The 13432-nt window shown below is 46.0% G+C and overlaps 1 protein-coding gene across 1 annotated transcript in view; it reads right to left on the reverse strand.

Annotated features, from left to right (window-relative positions):
- Nucleotides 1-6412, reverse strand: part of nkain4 (sodium/potassium transporting ATPase interacting 4) — a gene marked incomplete at its 3' end in the record, with an annotated part of 46558 nt that extends 40146 nt beyond the window's left edge. The window contains exon 1 of the mRNA XM_080833451.1: nt 6174-6412. Within this exon, the coding sequence (XP_080689577.1) occupies nt 6174-6227 (54 nt within the window). The 5' untranslated portion in view covers nt 6228-6412. The remainder of the gene's footprint in view (nt 1-6173) is intronic.
- Between the last annotated feature and the right edge of the window lie 7020 nt (nt 6413-13432).

Here is a 13432-nt window from a genome sequence, read left to right on the forward strand (position 1 = left end):
GAGACCGGCCCAGTTACAACGTGTGTTAAAAAATCTGCTGACTGAGGCTCAAGCAAGTCTTTGGAATTAGATTCTAACACTCGAGCATTCTTTAGAACTGGCAATGTGTTCTACAGAATGAGAATCAGTGGCCCCATTTACCACGCCTGTTCAAGGCAAGAATGTTGCACTGTTATTCCGCCTCGCCCTTTTTGTATTACGTACGGACGGGGGGGGGGGACGGGGGGGGGGGGGGGGGTGGTGGGGGGACGGGGGGGTGGTGTAGGAGGTAGGCACACAGGAGGTAGTAAAAGGAAGAGTGGGCATGGTGGGACAAGTGTAGCCTGGCCGTTACCAGACTGTGACTCCATTTCATTCCGTCAGTCAGTCTGGGCCAACCCAATGCATTTTGGTTTCCGAGATGGGCGGGTGCTTATCTTGAGGTTTAAAATCATTGGAGTTCCCTTAACCAATCAGCAACGTTTAGTAAGCATTCGGTAGATTAAACTCTTCCCAAAGCCAGTTGGGAGAAGGGCTACGACGTCCTTTCCAATCATAAAACTTACAAGAAAATACTCTTGTTCTCCTTTTAATTTTCTGATGTTCTCGAGAGTTGAGACAACTTCTCCGATAGCTTTTCGTGTCTCTTCCTCCGTAGCCATTTTTGCTATACTGTTAAACTACAAACTCGGCTGGACTACATGCAACTCGGCAAGGCGAGTTTTGCGTCACAGCTCTGAACTGTTCGCTGATTGGTCCGGCAAAATTTTGAGTTCTGGAAACGATTGTCAATGGGGCTGGGCCAGACTGAGTATGAGCTTGAAATCAATTCAGGCGGAAATACGTAGGCTGGTGTCACCAGGCTAGGACAAGTGTGACGCAGCCTAGCAACTGATCAAAACAAAGCAAGACTGTACTGTGTCATTAGAACACTTTGCTCGCACAAATCCAACATTTAAGCGTTGCCATGTTGTGCTCAATGTACACCAACTTTGATTGAGTTCAGTTGAGACACGTAGTTCAGTCACTGTTTTGGACAACTATGCTACATTCCCAATCCGCGTGCAAGCAACGGTGCATCAACGACAGCATGGAACTCAGAATGTCCCACTTGGTTTCATCGAGCTCTGACTTGAAAGCGTTTCAGCCAACTTAAACACTAAATACTTTCCCTCTCTCTGTTGGGTATCAATATAGAGCCTACTTTTTTCAAGTTCATATAACACCCTGACTCACTACACATTAAAAAAGGTTTTTAACCTTCGATATAGACATGGTCTCCGTAAGTCTGGGCTATTTCTTTCTCAGAATCGAAGTCAGAGCTTTAACATGGCGTTTTACTTCAGTTTTTCAGGTTGCCTCGAAAGCAGCATTCTAGGTTATGCTAAAGACACAGAGTGTGGCGGCATTATGCTGGCTTTGTTTGGTTCAGTGTGTACACACACGCGGAGCAGACAAACCAAGGGGTTCTCTTAATGGTGATCTGGCGGGATGAGGATCTCTGTTTCAGACGGGCTGGTGCTGCTTGGGAGTATGGCACAGCTCAGGGCACTGTCTGCACTGGCACAGCTAAAGGGTGAAACTTTCACAGCAGATCAAAAGGGTGTAAAACAAAGGAGGGTTTGTAAAAAAAAAAGGTTACCAACGACAACATCCCCAAATTAAAGCTACTGTAAGAGTCACACTTTTTTTTTTTCACAGACAGCGAACGGAAAGGTGAACCTGGAGTAGAAAAAAGGAGGACAGGAAAACAAGGCTCTTTAAAAGTGTAGCCTTTGTGTGTGTGTGTGTGTGTGTGTGTGTGTGTGTGTGTGTGTGTGTGTGTGTGTGTGTGTGTGTGTGTGTGTGTGTGTGTGTGTGTGTGTGTGTGTGTGTGTGTGTGTGAGAACAAGAGAGAGGGGACTGGAAAACAAGGCTCTTTCAAAGTGTAGCCTTTCTAACTTCTTTCAAAGTGTAGCCTCATTCTCTCTCTTTCTCAGAGAGAGATGGGGGGGGGGGGGGACAGGAAAATAAGGCTCTTTAAAAGTGTGGCGTCCAGAGTGTTGTTTCTTTAACAAACTCCTCTCCCATGTTCTTCTAATGAGCCACGGGGAGGAGAGGAGAAAAGCAGGTGTGGCTTTACACTCAGTGGGGAAAAGCTGAACAGTCACACACACACACATCCGCACGTGAACACATACAAACACACACACACATACACACACACACACATAAGCACACACACACACAACTGCATGTGAACACATGCACGCACACAAACACATACACTCACACACACATACGCACACACACAACACACAAACACACACACACTCACACACACAGACACACACACACACATGGCTACACGTGAACACATATGCGCAAATACACACATATGTTAATGCACAAATGATCACACACAAACGCACACATCTGCACACACACACACACACATCTGTACTGGTGTCAGCATCCATGCATGGTGGTGCTGCGAGGGTGTGTTTGTGCTGAGGTGTGCATTCCTCCGGGTCTCTGGTTACTGCTCCCCCCTGCGCTTTTCCCAGAGTAGGTCACATTCCAGAGGCCAGGACCCTGCAGGAGAAACAGGTGTGTGTGCGTCTCTTAATTTACCCCCCGACTCTTCCCAGGAGGACAGGAAGGGAAGAACAGAGGGATGAGTGAAAGAGAAAAGGCGGAGAGGAAGTGGGAGAAAATGACAAGGAAGAGGATGACAATGATGACGTGAAAGAAGAAGAAGAGAAGAAGAGAGACTGAGCAAGACGAGAAGGCAGAAGAATAGAGGAGGAAGCACAGAAACATGATGTTGAAGAAAAAGAATAGAATGAAGAAGAAGAAGAAGAAGAATAGAATGATGATCGAGAACAAGAAGAAATCTGATATCTGAAAGAAAAATAAAAGAATGAGGAAGAAGAAGAAGAAGAAGAAGAAGAAGAATAGAATGATGATCTGATTTCCTCATCAGGCGTGTCTTCTTGCTCTTAATGGCTTTGAGAAAGAGCTCAGACTCAAGTTGAAGTTGGTGTGACAGGAAGAGTTCGGATGAGTCATGCCGGCTCCTCAGTCAGTAGGTTTTTCTAGTGTAAGTGACTGAAATCTCTCCTCTTACTCATCTCAGCCTACTTAAGGCTTCAGGATACACACACACACACACACACACACACACACACACACACACACACACACACACACACACACACACTTCCTCCTCCAGTCCAGAGGGCCCACACGGATTCCTTATGAGCAGAGACAGCAAGAGAGGAAAAGGGTGTGTGTGTGTGGAGGTGGGTATTTCTCTCTGCGTGTATGTGCGAGTGTGTGAGAGAGACGGTGTGCCTTTGTATGTGTATGTGTGTGTGAGAAAGAGAGTGGGTTTGTGTGCGTGTGTGTGTGTGAGTGAGTGAGTGAGTGAGAAGGAGAGAGAGAGCGAGCAAGAGAGATCGAGAGACAGAACTCGCCCCTTCGTACATTGAGATTCATGGCTATGAATGGTCGGGTTGGGAAATAAGGCAGAGGCTACTGCAGGTCCTGACTGATCTTCCCCCGAGGTGACTCAGAAAGGAAGGCATCACAGGGAATAACCTTGTCTGATAACTGAGGTGAAGAGGTCTGAAGAAGAAGAGGCTGTTTGTGTGTGTGTGTGTGTGTGTGTGTGTGTGAGAGAGAGAGTGTGTGAGAGCGTGTAAGTGTGCAAATACTTTTATTAAAGTATATAATTATAGAAGTGTGAGTGTGAGTGTGAGTGTGTGTGTGTGTGTGTGTGTGTGTGTGTGTGTGTGTGTGTGTGTATGTGTGTGTGAGTGTGTGAGTGCGCGCGTGTTTTGTGTCTCGGCTTGAATTTGTGTATAGCCACATGCACACGTGTCTATGTCCACATACTGTTTGTGTGTGTGTGTGTGTTTGCTTGGGTGTGTGTGTGTGTGCTTGGGTGTGCTCTATGCCTCCCAGTGTTAGAGAGGTGCCTGACATCACTGCCCCTGGGGGGTGAAAGATGTCAGCGGGCCTTAATGCCCCTGTCAGAGGGGATTCTGGGAAAGGCTGATGAGTGACAGGCCAGGCAGAGAGGCTGCAGGCATCACTGGAGCAGCAGGGGAAAGGAGGAGAGGAGAGAAGAAGAGAAGAAAAGAGAGAAGAGTGGAGCCATGAGGAGAGGAGAAGAGAGGAGAAAAGAGAGGATCAGAGAGGAGAGGAGAAGAAAGAGAAGAGAGGAGCAAAGAGAAGAGAGGAGAGAAAGAGAAGAGTAGTGGAAAATAAAGGAGAGGAAAAGAGAGGAGAAAAGAGAGTAGCCAAGAGGAGAAGAGAGGAGGGGAGAGGAGTGGAAAATAAAGGAGAGGAAAAGAGAGGAGAGGATGGGAGAGGGGAGAAGAAAAGAGGAGAGGAAAGGAGGGAAGAGAGGATCAGAGAAGAGAGGAGAAGAAAGAGAAGAGAGGAGCAAAGAGGAGAGGGGAGAAAGAGAAGAGGAGTGGAAAATAGAGGAGAGGATGGGAGAGGGGAGGCTAGAGAAGAGAAGAGAACAGAACAGGAGAGGAGAGGAGAGGGAGGCAGCAATGCCTACTGCTCATTGTATCGCTGACAGAGATCTTGTTTCAAAAACGATGTCATCACTCGACTCTCTACTACAAGATCTCAGGCTGAGAAAGACCATTACACTTGTACCCAGAGGCTAAATGAAATTTACACTTTTTATTTTCCCCCTTCATCCTTGTTCTGATGTGTCAGTGTGAGGGAAGGTAATGTATATCAAACTTCTTGATCAAATAGTTCTTATATCAAAGTATTGATAAGCTACAATAGACCTAATCAAACTTCTTGATCAAATACTTCTTATATCAAAGTATTGATAAGCTACAACAGACCTAATTCACATGTCTGATACCCCTGCCGTACCAGAACAGTGGCAGACAAACGCCAGGAGCCAATCCTGGGTCTTTTTGAACCTCATAACCTTTCATTACAATTTCTCAGGGGACTTTAGTCACTCAAAAAAAAAAACTGAGACTGGCTTACATTCCACAAAGACTCTTTAATGCCCTGATTATTAGGCTATTTCTCAACTAGGCTGAGGATTCAGACAGAAAAAAAAAAACTTTGAGCGGTTACTGTGGAAGAAGTCAGGAGGATCTAGCTTTAAATAAACTTTGGTTTATAGGCTAATAATGTTCCACAAAAGGTTTATATGAATACCCTAAGCATCCTACAAACTCACTACATAATCAAATGTCTTCACTGTTCCAATCAATTATTTTGATTAGCAAGAACTATGAAGTACATTTCATGGACTGTACCTCCTTATGCATGCAAGTCTACATTTTTGAAAAGGCAAAGAATATTACACAGGCCAACATATGACACACCGGCCAGACAAACAGAATGTAAGCGTAATCTCTGCTATCCATGTACACCAAACACAAGCATTTGACAGTGTCAAGTGTCTTTACTACAGGCTAATATAGTAATAACAAAGCGTTGTAAGTCATTTATCACAAGTTTACAACAAAATAAACACTGAGGTGTGTTAACCTTCTGTTCGTTTATATAAACTAGAGGATTGTTTGTTTTATGTGAGACTTGCAAGAACATGTTCAGCGCAATCAAACATGAACAGACTGTATAACCGAGAGTCTGACCGCACAAGTTCTTTTCGCTGACTCAACGGTCATGCTGGTTGCAAACCGCTGGCAGCGTTGTCATACCCTGCGTGCACTCCACTCCCAACAGTGGGATACGTAGCCTACATCTTCAACTGGCAACGGTTTTCAACACGAAGCTCTCAAAGACACTAAAGGCGACAAACAAATCTGCGGGCCAGCTATCTTGTTGGCCTGTCATAAATCAAGCGACGACTTGCTTTGAGGGCCACTCAAGTGTCCTCAAGGGGCACTTCGGATCAACTCTTTTAACATATGTCCAAGCCCCCCCCGTCTTTTCAGTGCGCGTTTTAACAACAATAACGCTCACAAAGCATAGCACCAAATCGGACAACAAGACTCGCCTCAGATACCTGGCCATGTGTTGTTAAACCCATTTGTCAAACCAATGAATTCACTTGTCTACTGACAAAAGCTATCATAACAAAGAGCTTGTGCCGTGCAGCCAGTAATTATATGGTTAACCAAATACAACAGGGCATCTTCAAAGACTCGGGACTTACGTTAGCGTCTCGTTTTAGTAAAGACAACTGTAAACCTACTCACCAATTGTAATGTGCAGATGAAGATCAGAGTGCAGCGTCCAGTACAGCACCCCATTGTAGAACAAATAGCCTTGAGTTAGATATGCTACCACACGAGAAACTGAGGTCTTGATCACACGGGAGAAGTCGAGTAGTCAATCACTGAGACCTCATCGATACAGCGGTAACGAGGACTGGGGGGGAAACGTACTGAGTCAGGCTCTGTCAGGTACGGAAACGGTCCAGCCCACGTAATGCGTTCCCATGCTTTAAATATCCACCGTAAGAACACTTTTTGTGTGAGTTAGCGGAGAGCGAGACAGCAGCGCTCCGCAAGTGTAGCTGGAAGTTGAGTGTGCTGGTGGCGAGCACGTTGAGGCTCGTGTTGTCGCCTATAGCGGGGCGGAAGGGGGAGTGAAGGGAGAGTTCAAAGTGAACCAACTGCCCCCTCTTGATCCTGAGGGGACATTTTTCCTTTTCCTAGGTTACCCTTTTCTACCCATCTGTGACGTTGAAGTTGATTTACACTGTTGGGCATGCTGTGCAAATACACAAAAATATATTTAATTCTACACTTTTAAAACATAAACTACATTCGAATATAATCTCTGAAGAAGTCCTCATAATCCCGATCATTTCATCATAACCGTCTTCATTTTTATATATTCTTATCTGTATCACATTCATTTAATTAGCCTTTATTACGACCAGCGAATATATGCAAACCAGTGAATTAACAATTAATGAAACAATCTCTAATTAGAAGTAATCCCCAAGGATATCAGTTTATTACAGTGTATTGAATGGGCGAGTGATGGCAATAAATATAAATAGAACTTTACTGCCATCTGCAGGCAAATTCATGCACTTGGCATTTTATATAAACAGTCTCAATAGGGATGATTTGTAAATGCAGTGTCATCTTTCTGTACACTACATTTGCACATTACAGGTGCGTGAGATGGTAAATGCTGGTATTTTTATAGAGGGAAGAACCCAGTGTATCGATTTTAGGGAACCTTTCTCTCTTTTTTCTCTCTCTCTCACTTTCTCTCTCTCTCTCTCTCTATCTCTCTGTCTCTCTCCTCTCTATGAAATCCAACCTGCTTTCCTCTGGTCTGGTCTGGGTTGATTCATTATAGAATAGCCTTTAAAAGCCATCTCCACCAACACACCCACCCACTATCTCTGCCTCCCGCTCTCTTTCCCAAACACACACACACACCCACTGTCTCCCTCTCTCTCTTTCTCTCTTTCTCTCTCTCTCTCTCTCTCTCTCTCTCTCTCTCTCTCTATTTCTTTCCCAAACACACACACCCACTCTCTCTCTCTCTCTCTCTCTCTCTCTCTCTTTCTCTCTCTCTCTCTCTCTCTCTCTCTCTCTCTATTTCTCTCCCAAAACACACACACACACCCACTCTTTCTGTCTCCCTCTCGCTCTGTCTCCCTCCCTCTCTCTCTCTCTCTCTCTCCCAAAACACACACACACACACATGCTCTCTCTGTCTCCCTCTCTCTCTCTCTCTCCCAAAAGACACACACACACACCCTCTCTCCTGCAGGGTCCCACCTCTCCCTCAAGAAGTGTGTGATGAATCTTTTAGAGGTCCTGACTGCACAACCGGGGAGCACTTCACTTCTTATTACATCACACACTACCTCCGCAATTCCCCCACCCTCCCTGTAAAAGCCTGCCCCCTCCTTAATGCACACACACACACACACACACACACACACACACACACACACACACACACACATGAACACACACACATGAACACATGAACACACACACACACACACACACACACACACACACACACATGAACACACCGCCCAAACTGGTCCCTGCTATAAATAGCCCCAGCCTGTGTTCTTCAGCTGTGGGTAACACTCTCACAATGTTAAGTTAGTGGCGTGTTTACAGGCAGCGTAGACGAAGACCCATGCACCCTGCGCACGTGTGACCTGGCTCGCTGCTTTTGGTGATGGAGCAATGGCTGTTTTCATAATGGACTGGGGTTCCTTTATATGTACGTGCATCTGTCCTCACACATCATACATCAACGCAGACTCATATACACCCCTCCTACATCGATTGTTCTTCTCTCTTTCCCCCAACTAGCTCTCTCTCACACACACACACACGCACGCACGCACACTCACACACACACACATACATACATACATACACACACACACACGCACGCACACAGACACACAAATTAAACATAGCATCGTTAACATAGCAAGCAGTTTATCACATCCATATTCACACACTATAAACAAGAATGAACACCCAGCAAAAACAAACAGTCATAATAAGGAGCCAAAAAGCGGCGGACCCCATGCCGTCAGCAGAGTCTGAATAAAATATCAACTAAATCCTTCATGTTAGAAGGACAGACATGAAAGCACTCCTCACATGGTGAGAGAGCGACCTGTCAAATAAGGATATAAAAATAGGTCATGTGCTGGAAGTGTTGGGTACTGTAAAAGAGATTTCTTCCAGGTTTACTGGGGTCATTTTCACACCTCTCCCCAGCCTCGTTTATGGGTGACAACTCCTTCATTTTGCCCTCAGAAATCGCCCCCTTCTGTGCTCCCTTAAAAGATGGGGGGGGGGGGGGGGGGGGGGGGGGTAAGAACCCCCCTGGGGGCATCCCTCTCTCCCAAATACTGAGCAGATCCACACTGATTTGGACTGACAGGTCTGTCCCTTTGGCTGTGCACTGCATAGACCTGCATTGTATGGGAGATGGTCTTGTGGCAGAAGGCACAATGAGATCTGGACAAAGGAGGTGCCTTTCACCCTCAAACACACACACACACACACACACACACACACTAAAACACACACACAATAGCCTACTACTAGCTCCATTGACTGTCAGGTCTTAAGATGTGGAACACCACTGGCCACGTTTGCTGAAAATGACATTTTATCTGGGACACTGGCATCGACAGCCACGCCTCCTTTCTAATATAATTGACAATGCGAGCAATTCCTTCGTCCTAATTTAATATTGTGGAACAGGAGCGCCAGGACCTTTGCTTCTGAAGCAAAGCTTGCCCTTATATTAGTTTATGTTCATTCAAAGTCTCGAGTAACATTTTTGGCGTATCTGTGGGGGGAACAACTATTTTCTTCTCCCCCGCGTAATGTATTTCCTGCCACACTTATTCGTCTGCTCCAATGCCAAAGAAGAGACTCCGCAATTTGTCTTTTTCTCGGTCTCCATTGGATGGCGCTCTTATCGGCAGCACCTTGACAGCACACGGTCCTCGGGCTGTCCGCCTCTCCGTCACATGGTAACGCTGTGCTGGTAAACTGCACTCAGATAAAGCAAACCTTTGGGAGGCAACGCGAGCGCAGAGAAGAGGCTATCCCTCCACACTTGAACTTAAAAATAGAAAGTCACACTCCGTGTGTTTAATTAACGGTTTCAAGACAGGCGTGCATGCGCAAAGGGGCCGCCGATGAGTGATGACGTTTCGCACGCACCTCGTTTAGCAATCACGGATCGTGAAAGGTTATGAAGTTGCATCTCTGCAAAAGAAAATGATTGCGCGAGCGGAGAGACGTCCCGAGAGTAGCGACGAGGAACTCGCAGTGACGGGGATGCTGCACATCGCGGTTGCGCTCTCTCTGGACGTTTGAGCATCTGTGTGAGTAATACACGTTTGTTGTTTAAGATTGATGAACTGCAACAGTTTTGTTTTTTAACTATACTCAGTATGTTATTGTCTGTTATTAAATGATTATATGTAGTACTTAGATCACCGTGCCTGGGTATAAAGCAAACCCCACATAGGCTATTTATATCGTTGCTCTCTTTGATTTTGATATTCCCACCAAAACGGCGTCGGCTATGATATTTAAGAGCAAGCGAACTATCTGAACAATCCCAAAGGGGGTTCCATCAGAACTTCACACACGTGCGTACCCATACCTGTTACCTGTTATTCGCAACGTGAATATATATATGTCCATTTGACTTACTTTCCATTGCATGAGGCGTATGGTGAATGACAAGCTAATGGTAACCTTAAGAAAACAGTAAGACACCTGCCTTACTAGGCGGGGGTTCCGCTGATATCCATCCATCACTTCTTCATGCCACTCCACACACATACCAATTTGGGATTTCTTTTGCTTGAGCTTTATGTTTAATGAGCGCTCTTTGAACTCTCTCTAGTGTGCTTTGGCAAACCTACTTATACATTTCACGAATATGCTGCATTTATATTTCTTCACATTTTGTGACTTGCCATTGAAACACGTCGGAGCAGAAATGAGTTCTCTTTGAGGTCATGACATATTACCACTGAGAAGTGGTGTGTGCCTCTCATGGGTTTAGCTAAGACTGGGAGACAGATGAAAAAGAGAGAGGATTTTACTCTGTGATGAGGGAGTCTTCAGTGAATATGGATGAGAGGAATCCTCTTACTGTGCAGTTCTCTCTCTCTCCCTGTCTCGCTTACTCTCTCTCTCGCTCTCTCTCTCTCTCTCTCTCTCACACACACACACACACACACACACACACACACACACACACACACACACACACACACACACACTCTCACACACACACACACACACACACACACACACACACACACACACACACACTCACACTCACACAGTTTCTTATCAAGACTTGCATGCACTCATATTGGGGAAACAGCAAATGCCACATATATTATTTACGGGGTAACTGTCCGGTCTGGTTGATCCAACAATGGGCATTACTTAAGCTTCTGAAGTCTTTTGTGTTCACCCTGTGGCAACAGTGGCAGCAGTCCTCCCGTCAGCCTCCCTCTACGAGACAGAACGCCTATCAACTGGGTTGTGTGCATTGGCAGGATATATAACACTTCATTCACTGTCAGCCATTTACCACTGGAGACACTTAACCAGTTCAGGCGGACATTTCTACACATTCATACAGTTCGGGGCGGCACTTCTTACATAATTTGTTGTGAAACGGTTGTTAAAAAAAAAACGCTTAAATACTTTAACATCAGCTGCTTGACTTTAGTAGCACAGCGTATGAATGTATAAGCTGCATAGTTATTCATACGGCCCATCTCGTCTGTGGTGTATGCGCAGTGTAAAGGCTCTGACGGACTGGACGGGCTAATGGCTTCTGTGCGGCTGGCAGATGTTCAGTGGTGTAGTGGACTGTCCTTAGATTGGCAGGAGCTGGGAGGCTGGATATAGCAAAGTCCCCCTGGAGCAAGGGGAGGAGATCTAGTCACACACACACACACACACACACACACACACACACACACACCCCTGGAGCAGAGGAGGAGATCTGTGACAGGGGGGGGGGGGGGGGGGGGGCTCTGGGCTTGAGGAGCAGCAACTGGGTGAAATAGCCTCAATAATTAACACTGCAGTGGGATAGAGAAGAGGAGAGCATAAAGGATAAATCTGAGAGAGAGTGAGATAGAGAGAGAGCGAGAGAGAGAGAGAGAAGAAATGAGGAGGTGGCGATATATAAGGCAAGGAAAGCCCACCATTCTGTGGGAGGAGGGGTGGAAGGGTTACGGACAAAAAGAAAAGCACAGGATCGTGGGTAAAAGAGAGATTCCCAGTCCCGCCTAAAAGAAAGGAAGAAGGAGGAGGAGGAGGAGGGAGGAATGAGCAGAAAATAGATGCGATTGCAGAGTGGGCTCGGAGACTTCTAGAAAGTTCCTTTCATGCCTTCCCCTTCCAAACACGCCCAGCTCATTCCCCTCGACCCCCTGGGGTCTCACTTCAAATCCCAGGCAGGCAGGCCGGAGGACACTCTCCCCTTTCCGTGCCATTCATTCATCCGCGCGTTCGCTCGCTCTGTTAGCGCACTTTAGGCGCGGCGCGATGAGAGGAGAAAAGAGGCCATCCATCTCTCTCCCTACAGGGCGGATGACACAAACTGAGATTCATGGAGATCGCCCTTCATTCAGGCAGTGTGGCCACGCACTCTCTCTCTCTCTCCTTCTCTTTCTCTTTCCTTCTCTCTCTCTATCCTTCTCTTTCTCTTTCCCTCTCTGTCTCGTTCTCTCTCTATCCTTTTTTCCTTTCTCTCTCTCTCTCCCTCCTTTTTTCTTTCTCTCTCTCCCTCTTTCTCTCTCTCTCTCCCTCTTTCTCTCTCTCTCTCTCTCTATCTCCCTCCTTTTTTCTTTCTCTCTCTCCCTCTTTCTCTCTCTCTCTCTCCCTCTTTCTCTCTCTCCCTCTCTCTCTCAGCAGCCAATAACGCCCAGACTGGACAGGGGATGGCTACCACTAGGGTATCACATGATCAGGAAATAAGACTCGGAGCATCAAAGTCAATAAGTGTCCTGAGCACTTAGGAGTATTTCAGGGCCTGTTGTGATACATAGGCATTAGTCTAACGGCCCTCTAATCCATAACGCTGCACAATATTGGCTCATTTCCTGTGTACACAGAGGGAGGAAAGCTTGCCTTCATCTCTCCCTGTTCAGACAGGATGGTGTAGAGTGGCAGGCAGCAACTCACTTTTAGTTTACCTCAGAATAGGCGCTAACTAGCACTAGCGCTGCCTTTCGGTCCACTTTGTAAACCGCAAATTATGGAAAGGTCCTTTTTTTATTTAGCAACACAGTGAAAGGAGAGAGAAAAGGACACTTAAAGAGAGGGTTGAAGAGAGGGTTGATGGGTTTTAACCAACGGGTTCCCGCTATGCACAATTTTCTACTTTGCAAATACATTTCGATGAAACAATCAAAGCCTTTTTTTTTTTTTTTTTTTTTCGAGGTCAGTAATCTGGATCTGAGTCAGATTAAATGCATCTAATGACGCGCCCGGAGCCCATGGTATTATCTGTGTGCCATCCTGGTGGAATCACCAGTATAGGCGTGTGTGTGTGTGTGTGTGTGTGTGTGTGTGTGTGTGTGTGTGTGTGTGTGTGTGTGTGTGTGTGTGTGTGTGTGTGTGTGTGTGTGTGTGTGTGTGTGTGTGTGTGTTTGTGTGTGTATGGAAAGGGACTTAGTGTAGGATGAAAAAGGTTTTAGGCAAACAGGACCAGAGGTCAGGCTACACATGTAAGGTTTGGCTAGTGACTGGTGTGGATCACAGCTTCTGTTTTGAGAGTATAGGCTTACTGACCCACTGTTCTCCCCCGGGGTCAGTAAGAGTTCGAGAACTAACACAAAGGAGGATACCTTTGCTTTGCACACCTGGGCAGCATTGGGTTTGACGCATAAAGGTTTTTTTTTTATTCTAATTTTTTTTTTACACCTGGTCAACAACAAAAGTTCCCCTTGTGTGGA

This window comes from Sprattus sprattus (assembly GCF_963457725.1).
Source record: "Sprattus sprattus genome assembly, chromosome: 2".
Classification (NCBI taxonomy): domain Eukaryota; kingdom Metazoa; phylum Chordata; class Actinopteri; order Clupeiformes; family Clupeidae; genus Sprattus; species Sprattus sprattus.